The 19,501-nt window shown below is 50.0% G+C and overlaps 1 protein-coding gene across 1 annotated transcript; it reads right to left on the reverse strand.

Moving 5' to 3' along the window:
* Window positions 1-233: 233 nt before the first annotated feature.
* trap1 (TNF receptor-associated protein 1) lies at window positions 234-19,487 on the reverse strand. Its single transcript, XM_090197321.1, has 18 exons — window positions 18,876-19,487; window positions 18,086-18,343; window positions 17,775-17,857; window positions 17,462-17,602; window positions 16,865-16,936; window positions 15,019-15,179; window positions 14,280-14,389; window positions 14,029-14,102; window positions 13,476-13,631; window positions 13,095-13,215; window positions 12,851-12,920; window positions 12,501-12,648; window positions 8,157-8,342; window positions 7,791-7,929; window positions 2,711-2,796; window positions 2,191-2,336; window positions 1,928-2,000; window positions 234-1,333 (listed from the first exon to the last, which is right to left on the reverse strand). The coding sequence occupies exons 1-18, from the start codon at window positions 18,991-18,993 to the stop codon at window positions 1,232-1,234; spliced, it is 2,244 nt and encodes a 747-aa protein (XP_090053447.1). The 5' UTR covers window positions 18,994-19,487; the 3' UTR covers window positions 234-1,231.
* Between the last annotated feature and the right edge of the window lie 14 nt (window positions 19,488-19,501).

Genomic DNA, 19,501 nt, shown 5'->3' on the forward strand with positions numbered 1-19,501 from the left:
CATTTTCCTCTACGTCCACAGATAGCGCATTTACAGTCATCTCTGCAGACTCAATCAGAAATGACCTGTAAAATGTGTGCTATAATACAGAATGGATTGAATCCCAGCCTTAAATGGTTGCATAAAACATCTGTTTACACGAGACATCCAGCTAGACCGTGTGCCTGACTACAGGACGCATTACGCATGTTAGCACCAGGTATAAACAGGCCTCTAGAGGTCAATCCACAGGGTTCAGTAAATGGGTTTTATTCACAATACATCAGTATCATACGTTACAATCAGAGTATTAGACGCGCTCTTTCTTCGATGTCAGCCTTTGTTAACAGGTACAAAAAAACAATTGGATGGATAACTAATAATATTGGATATATAACTAATAATATTGGATGGATAACTAATAATATTGGATGGAGCACCGAATTAAGACATTTGTCAAATTCCACACAGATGGTAATATACAATCTCATTCAAATTTCTCCCAGCAACACATCTAATTGTAAAATAAGTCTTTACAGTCAGTTTGAATACTATTCTCTGAAGGACAGGAATCTATGGCTCTAATATTGGGATTGCCAACCATCATATCTGAGGAATAGCTGGGAAGAAAATATCACCTAACAAAGCAATGGTACAAAAAAAAATGTGGAACACGAATCAAGATGACAAACACTAAAATAGGAAGAAAAAAAGAGGGCCAACAGTAACAATTGTATTGAACGGTCATCTAGGAAGTCTGCACGTCATGGAAATGTGTACAATCATTACACCAGTCCCAATGTCAATAAGACGTCCTTTACAAAGCCCTAACCCATTCTTCAGATCTGGGGTTTCCACTCTGCTCATGGCACAGTCTGATAAATATCTGGGTCATCACACACAACATGAGTCAACACTGCTGGAGAGTCTGAGCAACACACACATCCACAGCTTGAGTCGTGTCCGTCTACTCCATTTTCAGGTCTCTGAGCAGGCCGAAGCCTCCCTGCTCTCCTCCAACAGTCCGTTGGTATTGAAGGGACTTTTCTGGGGTACAGATGGGCAGGCCTGAATGTGGAAAGGCCACCAGAGCCGTGTGTTGTTGATGGGGGTAGTATCTGCAGCATGTAGAGCCAGGTCACGTGTCTATGTAGGGCCTACCTGACCAGTAGGACAGTTGGTTGGGGAGATGGGGAGTTAAACCAGGCAGTGACTGTAGTGTATCGGCCCTACAGTTGACGGCCGTGACGTCTCAGTGTTTCTCCAGCGCTCTGGTCAGCAGGTTGTTGAGGCGGGCGATCATGGGTCGGGGGTCGTCGTTGAGGCCCGCTGCGATCATGGCGTTGTCGTAGATCTTGAGGTCAAGGATCAGAAGGGGTTAGAGACACATGCAAGACTGGTCTAATACCACCGTCTCAAGGATTCATCTTAGTTTGACATCTAGGAGTCCGAACACAACAGGTATGAGAATGAAACTGACACAAAGAGTGAAACAGATTGCCATTAAACTCAGAGAACTATGAATGTCCCGAAGAGCCCCATTTCCAGAGAATCTAACTACCATGTTTTTTAAAGTGCTGATAATGTTTGTGTCTCAACCAGTGTTGAGGGTAAATTCCATTTCAATTCAGTACAATTCAGGAAGTAAACTGAAATTACACTGTAAATGGAATGGGCCCAAACCCTGGTCCCAGCTTGATATGGCTTCAGACCCCAAAGTGTAGGGAGTGTGACCCAGGATAGTGTGACCCAGGATCGTGTGACCCAGGATAGTGTGACCCAGGATAGTGTGACCCAGGATAGTGTGACCCAGGATAGTGTGACCCAGGATAGTGTGACCCAGGATAGTGTGACCCAGGATAGTGTGACCCAGGATAGTGTGACCCAGGATAGTGTGACCCAGGATAGTGTGACCCAGGATAGTGTGACCCAGGATAGTGTACTCTACCTGCTCCAGCAGCAGTTGTGCGAGTGCAGAGTCGGACTCCTTCAGTGAGTGCATCTTCTTGATGAGGTCATGACTACAGAGGAAAGGTAGAGCAGGAGACAAGCACAAATCAACACAATACTATTTTGACATTGAATACTGCTGACAAGTTAAGCATTTCACTTGTGCATGTGACAAATAAAACTTGAAACTTATGGATTTGCATAAAACGCCTCGATTTAGAGATCCCTCTCCCCTCCATCCCTCCATCCCCCCTCCTGTACCCAGCGTTGATCTCCAGGGTGGGCTGCAGTATCTGGGCCCTCTCCTCTGTGCTGCGGGCCATCTGCTGGGTACGCAGGAAGTGGCGTGCGGCACCCATCTCCAGCACCGTGATCATGGCTGGGTGGGTGTCCAGACGAGGGGTCACCTGGAGGTCAGGGGGTCAAAGTTGAAGAATGAGCAGTCACAGACAAAGGAAATCTTACAAATGGACTGATTCTTACATACGGTACCAAAGTCCAGTTAGCCAGTAGTTACTGTATATATAGGCTGGATCAAATCAGTCACACAAGACCACGGAAGAGGCCCTGGACCGTTCCCCACTGGGTTATAGTGATCAGGGTAATGGAACTAGTGTAGATAGTGATGGTAGGGTAACAGTACCTTGATGTTGGTGACTAGTGTAGATAGTGATGGTAGGGTAACAGTACCGTGATTTTGGTGACTAGTGTAGATAGTGATGGTAGGGTAACAGTACCTTGATGTTGAATAGTGTAGATAGTGATGGTAGGGTAACAGTACCTTGATGTTGGTGACTCTGTTTCCCAGATTGTTCCTCATCCAGGAGATCAGGTCCTCAGTCTGCTCCTCTGTCAGACGCTCAGAGGCTATAGACACAGGAGAGAACACAGAGTTAGTTTTAGAGTACTTCATATTGCTGTCTGACGCTAGGTTAACTCCTAGATTAGCTCTGTGGTTGGAGGCTAAGAGGCAGATTTCACTTCGTCTCCCATTAGCCAGGATTCCATCCAATTGGAGACAAAATCTGCATAAAAACCTGTGCATTTTCCCACCAGAGATGTGTGTTGTCCCACCAGAGATGTGTGTTGTCCCACCAGAGATGTGTGTTGTCCCACCAGAGATGTGTGTTGTCCCACCAGAGATGTGTGTTGTCCCACCAGAGATGTGTGTTGTCCCACCAGAGATGTGTGTTGTCCCACCAGAGATGTGTGTTTTCCCACCAGAGATGTGTGTTGTCCCACCAGAGATGTGTGTTGTCCCACCAGAGATGTGTGTTGTCCCACCAGAGATGTGTGTTGTCCCACCAGAGATGTGTGTTGTCCCACCAGAGATGTGTGTTGTCCCACCAGAGATGTGTGTTGTCCCACCAGAGATGTGTGTTGTCCCACCAGAGATGTGTGTTGTCCCACCAGAGATGTGTGTTGTCCCACCAGAGATGTGTGTTGTCCCACCAGAGATGTGTGTTGTCCCACCAGAGATGTGTGTTGTCCCACCAGAGATGTGTGTTGTCCCACCAGAGATGTGTGTTGTCCCACCAGACATGTGTGTTTTCCCACCAGACATGTGTGTTTTCCCACCAGAGATGTGTGTTGTCCCACCAGAGATGTGTGTTTTCCCACCAGAGATGTGTGTTTTCCCACCAGAGATGTGTGTTGTCCCACCAGAGATGTGTTGTCCCACCAGAGATGTGTGTTGTCCCACCAGAGATGTGTGTTTTCCCACCAGAGATGTGTTGTCCCACCAGAGATGTGTTTTTCCACCAGAGATGTGTTTTCCCACCAGAGATGTGTTGTCCCACCAGAGATGTGTTGTCCCACCAGAGATGTGTTGTCCCACCAGAGATGTGTGTTGTCCCACCAGAGATGTGTGTTGTCCCACCAGAGATGTGTGTTGTCCCACCAGAGATGTGTTGTCCCACCAGAGATGTGTTGTCCCACCAGAGATGTGTTGTCCCACCAGAGATGTGTTGTCCCACCAGAGATGTGTTGTCCCACCAGAGATGTGTTGTCCCACCAGAGATGTGTTGTCCCACCAGAGATGTGTTGTCCCACCAGAGATGTGTTGTCCCACCAGAGATGTGTGTTTTCCCACCAGAGATGTGTTGTCCCACCAGAGATGTGCTGTCCCACCAGAGATGTGCTGTCCCACCAGAGATGTGTTGTCCCACCAGATATGTGCTGTCCCACCAGAGATGTGTTGTCCCACCAGATATGTGCTGTCCCACCAGATATGTGTTGTCCCACCAGAGATGTGTTGTCCCACCAGAGATGTGCTGTCCCACCAGAGATGTGTTGTCCCACCAGAGATGTGTTGTCCCACCAGAGATGTGTTGTCCCACCAGAGATGTGTTTTCATCAGTCACTTGTAGGGACAAAAGGCTGTGTGTGATGACGTAATGTACATAAAATACCTTTTGCATTTTTTTTACTGAATAAAAAATACAAAGTTAAATGGGTTTCTATTGTCAACAGTACTGAGGGTTCTCTCACAACACGTTAAATAGAGAGCGTGTCCACTCTGGTGTAGCAGGGCGCTCCAGCCAACAGCTGGCAGAAACAGTGCTGGTGTAGCCTACATGACATTATTACGGGCAAAAGAGATAAATTACTTTTTGTCGTCAAACGGCAGCCAAGCATCAAACAACATGTCACCAGAATCAGACCCTGGAGATTTATTGGAAAGGAGCGTCAAGATCACTGTGCACTTTCATCACTTTAAGTTCTTCATAACCTCCATCTGAAGCCTAATGAACTGCATGCTTTCTCCAGTCCTAGTGAAGTTCTTCATAACCTCCATCTGAAGCCTAATGAACTGAGGGCTTTCCCCAGTCCTAGTGAAGTTCTTCATAACCTCCATCTGAAGCATAATGAACTGCATGCTTTCCCCAGTCCTAGTGAAGTTCTTCATAACCTCCATCTGAAGCATAATGAACTGCATGCTTTCCCCAGTCCTAGTGAAGTTCTTCATAACCTCCATCTGAAGCATAATGAACTGCATGCTTTCCCCAGTCCTAGTGAAGTTCTTCATAACCTCCATCTGAAGCATAATGAACTGCATGCTTTCTCCAGTCCTAGTGAAGTTCTTCATAACCTCCATCTGAAGCATAATGAACTGCATGCTTTCTCCAGTCCTAGTGAAGTTCTTCATAACCTCCATCTGAAGCATAATGAACTGAGGGCTTTCCCCAGTCCTAGTGAAGTTCTTCATAACCTCCATCTGAAGCATAATGAACTGAGGGCTTTCCCCAGTCCTAGTGAAGTTCTTCATAACCTCATATGAAGCCTAATGAACTGAGGGCTTTCCCCAGTCCTAGTGAAGTTCTTCATAACCTCCATCTGAAGCCTAATGAACTGAGGGCTTTCCCCAGTCCTAGTGAAGTTATTCATAACCTCCATCTGAAGCCTAATGAACTGAGGGCTTTCCCCAGTACTAGTGAAGTTCTTCATAACCTCCATCTGAAGCCTAATGAACTGAGGGCTTTCCCCAGTCCTAGTGAAGTTCTTCATAACCTCCATCTGAAGCCTAATGAACTGCATGCTTTCTCCAGTCCTAGTGAAGTTCTTCATAACCTCCATCTGAAGCCTAATGAACTGAGGGCTTTCTCCAGTCCTAGTGAAGTTCTTCATAACCTCATATGAAGCCTAATGAACTGAGGGCTTTCCCCAGTCCTAGTGAAGTTCTTCATAACCTCATATGAAGCCTAATGAACTGCATGCTTTCCCCAGTCCTAGTGAAGTTCTTCATAACCTCCATCTGAAGCCTAATGAACTGAGGGCTTTCCCCAGTCCTAGTGAAGTTCTTCATAACCTCCACCTGAAGCATAATGAACTGCATGCTTTCCCCAGTCCTAGTGAAGTTCTTCATAACCTCCACCTGAAGCATAATGAACTGCATGCTTTCTCCAGTCCTAGTGAAGTTCTTCATAACCTCCATCTGAAGCCTAATGAACTGAGGGCTTTCCCCAGTCCTAGTGAAGTTCTTCATAACCTCCATCTGAAGCCTAATGAACTGAGGGCTTTCCCCAGTCCTAGTGAAGTTCTTCATAACCTCCACCTGAAGCCTAATGAACTGCATGCTTTCCCCAGTCCTAGTGAAGTTCTTCATAACCTCCATCTGAAGCCTAATGAACTGAGGGCTTTCCCCAGTCCTAGTGAAGTTCTTCATAACCTCCATCTGAAGCATAATGAACTGAGGGCTTTCCCCAGTCCTAGTGAAGTTCTTCATAACCTCCATCTGAAGCCTAATGAACTGAGGGCTTTCCCCAGTCCTAGTGAAGTTCTTCATAACCTCCATCTGAAGCATAATGAACTGAGGGCTTTCCCCAGTCCTAGTGAAGTTATTCATAACCTCCATCTGAAGCCTAATGAACTGAGGGCTTTCCCCAGTACTAGTGAAGTTCTTCATAACCTCCATCTGAAGCCTAATGAACTGAGGGCTTTCCCCAGTCCTAGTGAAGTTCTTCATAACCTCCATCTGAAGCCTAATGAACTGCATGCTTTCTCCAGTCCTAGTGAAGTTCTTCATAACCTCCATCTGAAGCCTAATGAACTGAGGGCTTTCTCCAGTCCTAGTGAAGTTCTTCATAACCTCATATGAAGCCTAATGAACTGAGGGCTTTCCCCAGTCCTAGTGAAGTTCTTCATAACCTCATATGAAGCCTAATGAACTGCATGCTTTCCCCAGTCCTAGTGAAGTTCTTCATAACCTCCATCTGAAGCCTAATGAACTGAGGGCTTTCCCCAGTCCTAGTGAAGTTCTTCATAACCTCCACCTGAAGCATAATGAACTGCATGCTTTCCCCAGTCCTAGTGAAGTTCTTCATAACCTCCACCTGAAGCATAATGAACTGCATGCTTTCTCCAGTCCTAGTGAAGTTCTTCATAACCTCCATCTGAAGCCTAATGAACTGAGGGCTTTCCCCAGTCCTAGTGAAGTTCTTCATAACCTCCATCTGAAGCCTAATGAACTGAGGGCTTTCCCCAGTCCTAGTGAAGTTCTTCATAACCTCCACCTGAAGCCTAATGAACTGCATGCTTTCCCCAGTCCTAGTGAAGTTCTTCATAACCTCCATCTGAAGCCTAATGAACTGAGGGCTTTCCCCAGTCCTAGTGAAGTTCTTCATAACCTCCATCTGAAGCATAATGAACTGAGGGCTTTCCCCAGTCCTAGTGAAGTTCTTCATAACCTCCATCTGAAGCCTAATGAACTGAGGGCTTTCCCCAGTCCTAGTGAAGTTCTTCATAACCTCCATCTGAAGCATAATGAACTGAGGGCTTTCCCCAGTCCTAGTGAAGTTCTTCATAACCTCCATCTGAAGCATAATGAACTGAGGGCTTTCCCCAGTCCTAGTGAAGTTCTTCATAACCTCCACCTGAAGCCTAATGAACTGAGGGCTTTCCCCAGTCCTAGTGAAGTTCTTCATAACCTCCACCTGAAGCCTAATGAACTGAGGGCTTTCCCCAGTCCTAGTGAAGTTCTTCATAACCTCCACCTGAAGCCTAATGAACTGAGGGCTTTCCCCAGTCCTAGTGAGAGGACCACACAATACTTACACATAAAAGCGTATCCACCGGCATTTCCCACATAATTCATTTTACAGACACAAAAATATCCCACATTGTCCATCATATTTTGTTTTGTCGACATTTGGAAAGTTTACTGACAAATTAGCTGTTTCCCTCAGGCCTGTCATGACATGTTTTATCCGATGAACTTCACTCACATTAACAGGTTGGACGGAAACCTGGTTATTGATATCCATGATCAGGTGAAAATGTGACATAAGTGGAAGCAAGGATTTCCCCTCGAATGTAAATTCCCGCAGCATTCAGTGACATGGTCAGAGAGAGATGGGTCTTACCAGGCTTGCTGTCCTGGTACTTCTCCTCCTTGTAGTGGTCCACCACAATGTCTGTTTCCACAGAGATCAGCTTCTTCTTGTCAAACTCTCTGAGGTGCAGGAGGGTGAGCTCGTCAAACTGCTCATAGCAGAACAGCACCTGGAGACACAGAAAAGGAGAGAAAGACAACAGACTGACAACAACTAGAGGGAGTAATGATGAAATCCTGCCCACCACTGATGAACAGACATTATCCTCCACCATCACTTCTGTCTCATATTCCCATCTGGTCCCAGATCTGTGGTCGTTGTTTGACATGACAATGCTCATAGGAGTTAGCAAGACAGCCAACAGATCTGGTAGCAGGCTATCTGAAAACAACTCACCTCCATGTCTTTCTGCTTCATGGCCTCAAAGTAGGGGGAGTGTTCAGCCAGGTGTCGGTTTGGGGCACACAGGTAGTAGATGTTACGTGTCCCAGCCTTCATACGGGAGCCGTACTCCTTCAGGTTGGTTTGCTGGCCCGCGGGTAGCGCTGAAGACTCAAACCTCAACAGCTTGCCGATGTCCTCCTGTACAAAGACAGCGAGAGAGACAGAAAGGACTGAGTGATAATGAGTGTGGGACATGACTGACATAATTCACATTTCTGATTCCTAGGACATGATCCTCTTGCTCCCTTCCCCAAAAAACCTACACGCATACCATTTTTTCTATTCTTCACACCTCCATTCCTCCACCCCACCTCTCCCCTGTCCCAGTCTCACCCTGACATCCTGCTCTCCCCTGTCCCAGTCTCACCCTGACGTCCTGCTCTCCCCTGTCCCAGTCTCACCCTGACGTCCTGCTCTCCCGTCCCAGTCTCACCCTGACGTCCTGCTCTCCCCTGTCCCAGTCTCACCCTGACGTCCTGCTCTCCCCTGTCCCAGTCTCACCCTGACGTCCTGCTCTCCCCTGTCCCAGTCTCACCCTGACGTCCTGCTCTCCCCTGTCCCAGTCTCACCCTGACGTCCTGCTCTCCCCTGTCCCAGTCTCACCCTGACGTCCTGCTCTCCCCTGTCCCAGTCTCGTCCTGCTCTCCCCTGTCCCAGTCTCGTCCTGCTCTCCCCTGTCCCAGTCTCGTCCTGCTCCCTCCCGTCCCAGTCTCGTCCTGCTCTCTCCCGTCCCAGTCTCGTCCTGCTCTCCCGTCCCAGTCTCGTCCTGCTCTCCCCTGTCCCAGTCTCACCCTGACGTCCTGCTCTCCCCTGTCCCAGTCTCACCCTGACGTCCTGCTCTCCCCTGTCCCAGTCTCACCCTGACGTCCTGCTCTCCCCTGTCCCAGTCTCACCCTGACGTCCTGCTCTCCCCTGTCCCAGTCTCACCCTGACGTCCTGCTCTCCCCTGTCCCAGTCTCACCCTGACGTCCTGCTCTCCCCTGTCCCAGTCTCACCCTGACGTCCTGCTCTCCCGTCCCAGTCTCACCCTGACGTCCTGCTCTCCCCTGTCCCAGTCTCACCCTGACGTCCTGCTCTCCCCTGTCCCAGTCTCACCCTGACGTCCTGCTCTCCCCTGTCCCAGTCTCACCCTGACGTCCTGCTCTCCCCTGTCCCAGTCTCACCAGTCTCACCCTGACGTCCTGCTCTCCCCTGTCCCAGTCTCACCCTGACGTCCTGCTCTCCCCTGTCCCAGTCTCACCCTGACGTCCTGCTCTCCCCTGTCCCAGCCCCCCAGTCTCGTCCTGCTCTCCCCTGTCCCAGCCCCCCAGTCTCACCCTGCTCTCCCCTGTCCCAGTTTCACCCTGACGTCCTGCTCTCCCCTGTCCCAGCCCCCCAGTCTCACCCTGCTCCCCCCTGTCCCAGTCTCACCCTGACGTCCAGCTCTCCCCTGTCCCAGCCCCCCAGTCTCACCCTGACGTCCTGCTCTCCAGCCCCCCAGTCTCACCCTGAGGTCCTGCTCTCCCGTCTCAGCCCCCCAGCCTCACCCTGACATCCTGCTCTCCCCTGTCCCAGTCCCCCAGTCTCAGCCTGACGTCCTGCTCTCCCCTGTCCCAGCCCCCGTCTCACCCTGACGTCCAGCTCTCCCCTGTCCCCCTGCTCTCCTGTCCCAGCCCCCCAGTCTCACCCTGACGTCCTGCTCTCCCGTCTCAGCCCCCCAGCCTCACCCTGACGTCCTGCTCTCCCGTCCCAGTCCCCCAGCCTCACCCTGACGTCCTGCTCTCCCGTCCCAGTCCCCCAGTCTCAGCCTGACGTCCTGCTCTCACGTCCCAGTCCCCCAGTCTCAGCCTGACGTCCTGCTCTCCCCTGTCCCAGCCCCCCAGTCTCAGCCTGACGTCCTGCTCTCCCCTGTCCCAGCCCCCCAGTCTCAGCCTGACGTCCTGCTCTCCCCTGTCCCAGCCCCCCAGTCTCAGCCTGACGTCCTGATCTCCCCTGTCCCAGCCCCCCAGTCTCACCCTGACGTCCTGCTCTCCCCTGTCCCAGCCCCCCAGCCTCACCCTGACGTCCTGCTCTCCCCTGTCCCAGCCCCCCAGCCTCACCCTGACGTCCTGCTCTCCCCTGTCCCAGCCCCCCTGCCTCACCCTGACGTCCTGCTCTCCCCTGTCCCAGCCCCCCAGCCTCACCCTGACGTCCTGCTCTCCCTTGTCCCAGCCCCACCCTGACGTCCTGCTCTCCCCTGTCCCAGCCCCACCCTGACGTCCTGCTCTCCCCTGTCCCAGCCCCACCCTGACGTCCTGCTCTCCCGTGTCCCAGCCCCCCAGTCTCACCCTGACGTCCTGCTCTCCCCTGTCCCAGCCCCCCAGTCTCACCCTGACGTCATGCTCTCCCCTGTCCCAGCCCCCCAGCCTCACCCTGACGTCCTGCTCTCCCGTGTCCCAGCCCCCCAGTCTCACCCTGACATCCTGCTCTCCCCTGTCCCAGCCTCACCCTGACGTCCTGCTCTCCCCTGTCCCAGCCCCCCAGCCTCACCCTGACGTCATGCTCTCCCGTGTCCCAGCCCCCCAGCCTCACCCTGACGTCCTGCTCTCCCCTGTCCCAGCCCCCCAGCCTCACCCTGACATCCTGCTCTCCCCTGTCCCAGCCTCACCCTGACGTCATGCTCTCCCCTGTCCCAGCCCCCCAGCCTCACCCTGACGTCCTGCTCTCCCGTGTCCCAGCCCCCCAGTCTCACCCTGACATCCTGCTCTCCCCTGTCCCAGTCTCACCCTGACGTCATGCTCTCCCCTGTCCCAGCCCCACCCTGACGTCATGCTCTCCCCTGTCCCAGTCTCACCCTGACGTCATGCTCTCCCCTGTCCCAGCCCCACCCTGACGTCCTGCTCTCCCCTGTCCCAGCCCCCCAGTCTCACCCTGACGTCATGCTCTCCCCTGTCCCAGCCCCCCAGTCTCACCCTGACGTCATGCTCTCCCCTGTCCCAGCCCCACCCTGACGTCATGCTCTCCCCTGTCCCAGCCCCCCAGTCTCACCCTGACGTCATGCTCTCCCCTGTCCCAGCCCCCCAGTCTCACCCTGACGTCATGCTCTCCCCTGTCCCAGCCCCACCCTGACGTCATGCTCTCCCCTGTCCCAGTCTCACCCTGACGTCATGCTCTGCCCTGTCCCAGCCCCACCCTGACGTCATGCTCTCCCCTGTCCCAGCCCCCCAGTCTCACCCTGACGTCCTGCTCTCCCCTGTCCCAGCCCCACCCTGACGTCCTGCTCTCCCCTGTCCCAGCCCCCCAGTCTCACCCTGACGTCCTGCTCTCTCCTGTCCCAGCCCCCCAGTCTCACCCTGACGTCCTGCTCTCCCCTGTCCCAGCCCCACCCTGACGTCCTGCTCTCCCGTGTCCCAGCCCCCCAGTCTCACCCTGACGTCCTGCTCTCCCCTGTCCCAGCCCGACCCTGACGTCCTGCTCTCCCGTGTCCCAGCCCCCCAGTCTCACCCTGACATCCTGCTCTCCCCTGTCCCAGCCCCCCAGCCTCCCCCTGACGTCCTGCTCTCCCCTGTCCCAGCCCCCCAGTCTCACCCTGACGTCCTGCTCTCCCCTGTCCCAGCCCCCCAGCCCCACCCTGACGTCCTGCTCTCCCGTGTCCCAGCCCCCCAGTCTCACCCTGACGTCCTGCTCTCCCCTGTCCCAGCCCCCCAGTCTCACCCTGACGTCCTGCTCTCCCCTGTCCCAGCCCCCCAGCCTCCCCCTAACATCCTGCTCTCCCCTGTCCCAGCCCCCCAGTCTCACCCTGACGTCCTGCTCTCCCCTGTCCCAGCCCCACCCTGACGTCCTGCTCTCCCGTGTCCCAGCCCCCCAGTCTCACCCTGACGTCCTGCTCTCCCCTGTCCCAGCCCCACCCTGACGTCCTGCTCTCCCCTGTCCCAGCCCCCCAGTCTCACCCTGACGTCATGCTCTCCCCTGTCCCAGTCTCACCCTGACGTCCTGCTCTCCCCTGTCCCAACCCCCCAGTCTCACCCTGACGTCCTGCTCTCTCCTGTCCCAGCCCCACCCTGACGTCCTGCTCTCCCGTGTCCCAGCCCCCCAGTCTCACCCTGACGTCCTGCTCTCCCCTGTCCCAGCCCCACCCTGACGTCCTGCTCTCCCGTGTCCCAGCCCCCCAGTCTCACCCTGACATCCTGCTCTCCCCTGTCCCAGCCCCCCAGTCTCACCCTGACGTCCTGCTCTCCCCTGTCCCAGCCCCACCCTGACGTCCTGCTCTCCCGTGTCCCAGCCCCCCAGTCTCACCCTGACGTCCTGCTCTCCCCTGTCCCAGCCCCCCAGTCTCACCCTGACGTCCTGCTCCTGCGTGGTGACGATACCCTCCCGGATGAACAGGCCGTAGTCCTCAAAGAACTTGGCGTATTTCTCAGGTTCCTTCTTACTCTGGTCCATCAGGAACTTGATGATACGCTGCTGTAGAACGTCCCTCAGCTTCCTGTAGAGAGAGAGAGAGAGAGATGGAAAGCATGACAGGGAGAGAAGCAGAGATCATGAGAGAATAAAAGGGAGTGAGAGCCGTGGATGTAAGGGAGAAGGAGTAGAAAGACACTATTAAAAGAGGGGTGATGTGTACAACAGACTTGACATAGCAGTGTCATTGTCTGGAAAGAGCTGATGTTGTAGGGCTCCAGTCTCACCTGATGAGGGTGCTCTCCTGCAGCAGCTCTCTGCTCAGGTTCAATGGGATATCCTCACTGTCCACCACACCTGTATACACAAATACATACACACTGTTATACTGTAACACTACTAGCATCTACAATCAACAAAGGATCCGGAAAGAGACAGACAAGGAAACACACCAGAGGGCAGATGTGAGGGGAAAGATGAAGGGAGACATTAAGATGGGCACAGCTGAGGAGGTACTGAGTAAAGACTGACCTCTAAGGAAGCGTAGCCACTTGGGCAGGATTTCAGTGGCCTTGGTCTGGATGAGAACCTTCCTGCTGTACAGAGCCACACTGGAGCCCATCTCTCTGCTCACGTCAAACATGGACGGCTTCTGCTCACACATTGACACACAGTAATATTACAGGCAGTCGTGAACATACCGGGACGTCCACATTTACAACTGTCACAGAGCCTTGACCTCAGAAAGATCTCATTTAACATCACTTATTAGTTTCTCTTTTCCTCAACAAGTATGTTTGCTCCCTTCCTCTCCCCAGTCACACCCTTGGTGCCCAAGTGCTCCCTAACCCTCTATCCCCAGCCCATGCTAGCCCTCTGCTCCCAACCCCCAAGATCCCCCCCTCTCCTCACCACGTCTGGGACGTAGAAGATGGAGCGGATGTTGACGGGGGCGTCAGCGCGGTAGTGCAGTGTGTAGCGGGGCTTGTCGTACGACTGAGCCACGTAACGGTAGAACTCCTCGTGCTGCCACTCACTGATGGACTTGGGTTCCATCATCCACAGGGCCTGGGAGGGACGTTAATATACCGGATGGATACACTGTTACACACAGAGCATGCAGGCAGGCAGGTACACACACTCACTGCACAGACAGGCAGGCAGACACACACTACACTACAAAATAGGACTAATAACTGGGAATCAGTCCAACAAGTTTTGAGAACCAATAAGTTGTCAGGGCCAATTAATGTGTCAATCAGTTTGTCTCTTGACTTTTCCAGATAAGTTGATTCCCTCTATTAGAATCCCATCGATAAGTCCAGCAATTCAACTAATCCTCACTAACAACCCCATGAAGGACATTAAGCCATAACAATCAGTGGTCCAATGAAAAGCAATCGCTGAGGTCCATCTCAACCCTGTAAGAAGTTGATAGAACCAGAAGAGTGGGCCAGGTGCTCACCTGGAGAGTGTTGAGTCGTCGTCCGTTCAGGAAGATGGGGAAACTGACAAAGTTGCTGTATTTGGTCACCACCTCTGCAACAACATATGACATCTGTTAGTCCTGCCTGGACAAGCAGCAAGCCTCCCAGCCTGACACAGACCCTGACATGAATCTTACAGGAACGATTATGCATGTTGAATGTCTGCTATATATGTGGAATGTCTATAAAAGACAGTACAGTTATCAAAGGGGTCTTGTATGGTCCATACCTTTGACTCTGTCCTCAGCAGAGAACTCCTTGCAGTCATCCTTGAGATGCAGCACTATCTTAGTGCCTGGTCTGACCCCACTTGCCTCAGCTATCTCAAACACTCCAGACCTGGGGAGCACAGAGATCACACACTGTGGTTCATATCTTTACATTAAACACTCCAGACCTGGGGAGCACAGAGATCACACACTGTGGTTCATATCTTTACATTAAACACTCCAGACCTGGGGAGCACAGAGATCACACACTGTGGTTCATATCTTTTACATCAAACACTCCAGACCTGGGGAGCACAGAGATCACACACTGTGGTTCGTATCTTTACATCAAACACTCCAGACCTGGGGAGCACAGAGATCACACACTGTGGTTCATATCTTTTACATCAAACACTCCAGACCTGGGGAGCACAGAGATCACACACTGTGGTTCATATCTTTACATCAAACACTCCAGACCTGGGGAGCACAGAGATCACACACTGTGGTTCATATCTTTTACATTAAACACTCCAGACCTGGGGAGCACAGAGATCACACACTGTGGTCCATATCTTTTACATTAAACATATTAAAATGTGTTACTAAGACATACCTCGCTATCACACCATATTCTCGCACAATCCATCGACATACCTGTCACCTCTCCATCCTTCTCTCTCTCCTCTTTCTTACCATCCCTTCCTCTTTTCACACTGATCAAATTCCTCCCCTCTCCAACCCTCCCTCCTCTCCTACCCATCAGAGGACCACTTGTATCCGGGGCTGCTGGGCTCGGCTGACTGAGAGTAGACGTCCACACGGTCAGCCACCATGAAGGCAGAGTAGAAGCCCACACCAAACTGACCAATGATGGAGCTGCTGGCCTCCGCCTGGCTCTGCAGGGACTCCAGGAAAGCCTAGGAAGAAGGGATGGGGGATAGAAAGAGGAAGCAGGGGTAAAATGTGAATGAATGGAAAAGAGACACCAACAAATGTGAGCAAATTGATGAAATGAGAAAGCTTAGGCCCTGACATTGTAATTGAATGAGATTGTAGATTTATTTTTTATAGTTTTATTTAACCAGGTAGGACAGTTGAGAACACCTTTATTTAACCAGGTAGGCTAGTTGAGAACACCTTTATTTAACCAGGTAGGACAGTTGAGAACACCTTTATTTAACCAGGTAGGCTAGTTGAGAACACCTTTATTTAACCAGGTAGGCCAGTTGAGAACACCTTTATTTAACCAGGTAGGACAGTTGAGAACACCTTTATTTAACCAGGTAGGCTAGTTGAGAACACCTTTATTTAACCAGGTAGGACAGTTGAGAACACCTTTATTTAACCAGGTAGGCCAGTTGAGAACACCTTTATTTAACCAGGTAGGCTAGTTGAGAACACCTTTATTTAACCAGGTAGGCCAGTTGAGAACACCTTTATTTAACCAGGTAGGCTAGTTGAGAACACCTTTATTTAACCAGGTAGGACAGTTGAGAACACCTTTATTTAACCAGGTAGGACAGTTGAGAACACCTTTATTTAACCAGGTAGGCCAGTTGAGAACACCTTTATTTAACCAGGTAGGCCAGTTGAGAACACCTTTATTTAACCAGGTAGGCTAGTTGAGAACACCTTTATTTAACCAGGTAGGCTAGTTGAGAACACCTTTATTTAACCAGGTAGGACAGTTGAGAACACCTTTATTTAACCAGGTAGGACAGTTGAGAACACCTTTATTTAACCAGGTAGGCTAGTTGAGAACACCTTTATTTAACCAGGTAGGACAGTTGAGAACACCTTTATTTAACCAGGTAGGCTAGTTGAGAACACCTTTATTTAACCAGGTAGGCCAGTTGAGAACACCTTTATTTAACCAGGTAGGCTAGTTGAGAACAAGTTCTCATTTAAAACTGCGACCTGGCCAAGATAAAGCATAGCAGTGTGAACAAGACAACAACAGAGTTACACATGGAGTAAACAATAAACAAGTCAATAATACAGTAGAAAAAAGAAAAAGAGTCTATATACATTGTGTGCAAAAGGCATGAGGAGGTAGGCGAATAATTACAATTTAGCAGATTAACACTGGAGTGATAAATGATCATGTGCAGGTAGAGATACTGGTGTGCAAAAGAGCAGAAAAGTAAATAAATATAAACAGTATGGGGATGAGGTAGGTAAATAGATTACGATGAATTTGGGGAGGGACGATACCAGAGATACCAGAGATCGTTACAGAGATGGTGACCACTCATTGGTAACGTGGCAAAGAAACAATCCACAAATTGAATTTCATTTCTTTATGAAAACAGCCCTACTGTTGGAAACAAACAGTACGCTGTCATCCAGAGTCATGTCATTATTTTACAAGCTAAGGCACAATATTTTACATACAGCAGGTTTTTAAAAGGACCAAAGAGTTGCCTGCTTCATGTTTTCATTTTTGCCATGGAAAGAATATTGTGATACTGGTATTATCACAGGCCCATAATTGATTTTTTGAATATTCCTCAAGTCATTGGAATTAAAACATGAATGAAATGGGAAGGCAGATAATGGGGAAATGTAAGAGATGTAACAAAGATAAGGGAGCGAGGTTTACCTTGGATCCAGAACGAGCGATAGTCCCCAGGTTGGCCACCAGCTCCTCTTGGTTCATCCCAACTCCTGTGTCCTAAAAGAGGAAGGTATACTATGATAAATACGCTGCTGTTAAGCCATCACCAAGAGCAAAGGACCATTCTGTAATACCTTCCTCCTTATCTTTGGAACTACAGCCAGCTGTCAGAGCTACAGCCAGCTGTCAGAGCTACAGCCAGCTGTCAGAGCTACAGCCAGCTGTCAGAGCTACAGCCAGCTGTCAGAGCTACAGCCAGCTGTCAGAGCTACAGCCAGCTGTCAGAACTACAGCCAGCTGTCAGAACTACAGTCAGCTGTCAGAACTACAGCCAGCAAGTTTTATAACTGTGCAAGTTCTGTTTCATCCACCAGGTGGCAGACTGTGCTATACAGAACTTTGAAATGAACAGAAACATCTAACAGTGATTATGTGCATTTTAAGTCAATCAAATTAGCATTTGACGATGATTCATGACTAAAATAATTCCAAGAAAAATAGGACAAAAATGTAAATAAACTCTTTAAAGCATGTTAGCAGTTACCACAGCAACCCTAGTCCCTCGTCCTGGTTTGGGCGTACCTGGATGGTGAAGGTGCCCTTGGCCTGGTCCGTCTGTAGGTGGATCTCCATGGGGGCCGTGTCTCCCCCTCCCGTTATCAGCTTGTGGCGCAGCTTCTCCAGGGCGTCACTGCCATTGGAGATCAGCTCACGGATGAACACCTGAGCAATGGGCCAGGATGGAAAAGGTTAAAAACACAGAATATCTTAGCGTAAGGTTCCTGAAATACCTAGCTAGATACAGCAAGCACATTATCACTGGTCCATCAGTTAGTCATTTATATGCATTCAAATCAGTTCTCAAGTTGCTGTGACTGGTCAGACCACCCCTCACCTCCTTCTCAGAGTACAGAGATCTAGCAACAATGTCCAAGAGTTTCTTGGTCTCAGCCTGGAACTCATGCTTGGAAAAGGTGCCTGGACAAATCAGATTGAAAACGGTTAACTTCATTAGTTTAGCATGCTAAGGACACAGGATGTGGACTAAAGTATATCATAAGCTACACATACAACTATCCAGTGTCCATTAATGTTGCCAAATCATAATACTATGACAATCACTGGCTAGTGATGTTGAAGTTTCAATTGTTATAGCACAAAACTGAGAATGTTAGCTAACAGGTCTGAGGTCAGAAAACATATCACCTTGGACATTCTCTGTGTCTTGGATGATTGTGTGCAGGGGTTCTTCTTCGGGAGCTTTATCCTCTGCCTCTTGAATATTCTCTACTTCCTCAACCTTCTCTGTCGCAGGAGCTTTCTCAGCTTCTAGATCCTTGTCTGTATCCTGAGGGACTCTCTCAGCTTCCTTGGTGCTGTAGTAGGAACACTGGGTGAGACCAAGGCTGGGGTTCCACATGCCACTTCTGGACCATTGTTTCTGCTGCTGCCTGACATGGGCATCTGTTGACAGGAGGGGATAGGTGGTGTGCGAGGTCATGCAATCATCATATTGAATATTCAAACGCATTGAGTGTCAGTGGTCATGGTTCACTTTTAGAACGTCCTTGTCTTGGATTTATCTGATGCAACATGAATGCAAGTTTACAATGAAGTAGGTTAGGTCAAGGATACATCCTTATACATTTGATTTGATTATCCTTGGTAAAGATACTGGTCGTCTGTGCTGCGGTACGGGGCAGACATGCAACTGTCCCCATATTTATATACAATGGTCCGGTCACATATGTAATTCATTCACCAGATGCCAAATATCAAAATATGCTAGCTAGCTCAAACAAAAATAGTTGGATGGCTAGTTAAGACACATTTGTCAATAAACACCGCATTCCACAGTCGTCGACAACTTCATGTTGCATATGACAGGGAGTGAGTGATCTTGTGTAATATAACGTCAGGCAGAGCACGCTAACGTTAGTTAGCTCATATAACTGCAGTGCTTTAGCTAGCGAACTAACGTTAGCGAGCGGCTTACCTTCACTGAATGGTCCTACAGTCCTACTACCCAATCCTCGTCCAGAAGACAGGAGCCTGGAGTTGGCCCTTCGAGAAGAACCCAAAGCGAATTTGAACAATTTCAGGCACCGAGACATCTTTGACAGAGCAAGAGGTCGTTTGACCTATTCAACACACGTTAAACAGAAGTGCGACAACTGCAAGCACAAGTAGGACCTCTCACAGTCGCACAAAGATTACGTAATTCAAGCTACTAGCATATTGCCTGCTTAGAGAGATGTGAGAAATAAATGAAAATACGGGAATTAGACAGAAGACTTTGGTGCAAATGAAAAAAAACATTCCCAGCATAAGCTACATTTGCATTAAGACAAATCTACAATGCAAGACAGAAAAACATGTTTAAAGTTGTTAATTCCAAACGTCCCAATATTTACCTTTGATTGAAGGTCATTGTTGTGTATACTGTTAGGGGTTAACTGTGCAGCAATCAATTATTTTACAGTATATCTGCAACCACCAATATGGCACGTTTTGCTGTAAGTAATCAAGTCATGTTTTGGTAAACCGTTACATGATGCTGAAGTACATTAAGTTGCACCATCGCCATGCACACAATACATGTAAAATATACAAACACCATTG

This window comes from Oncorhynchus mykiss, chromosome 13 (assembly GCF_057628025.1).
Source record: "Oncorhynchus mykiss isolate SJ-2025 chromosome 13, ASM5762802v1, whole genome shotgun sequence".
NCBI classification, from domain to species: Eukaryota; Metazoa; Chordata; class Actinopteri; order Salmoniformes; family Salmonidae; genus Oncorhynchus; species Oncorhynchus mykiss.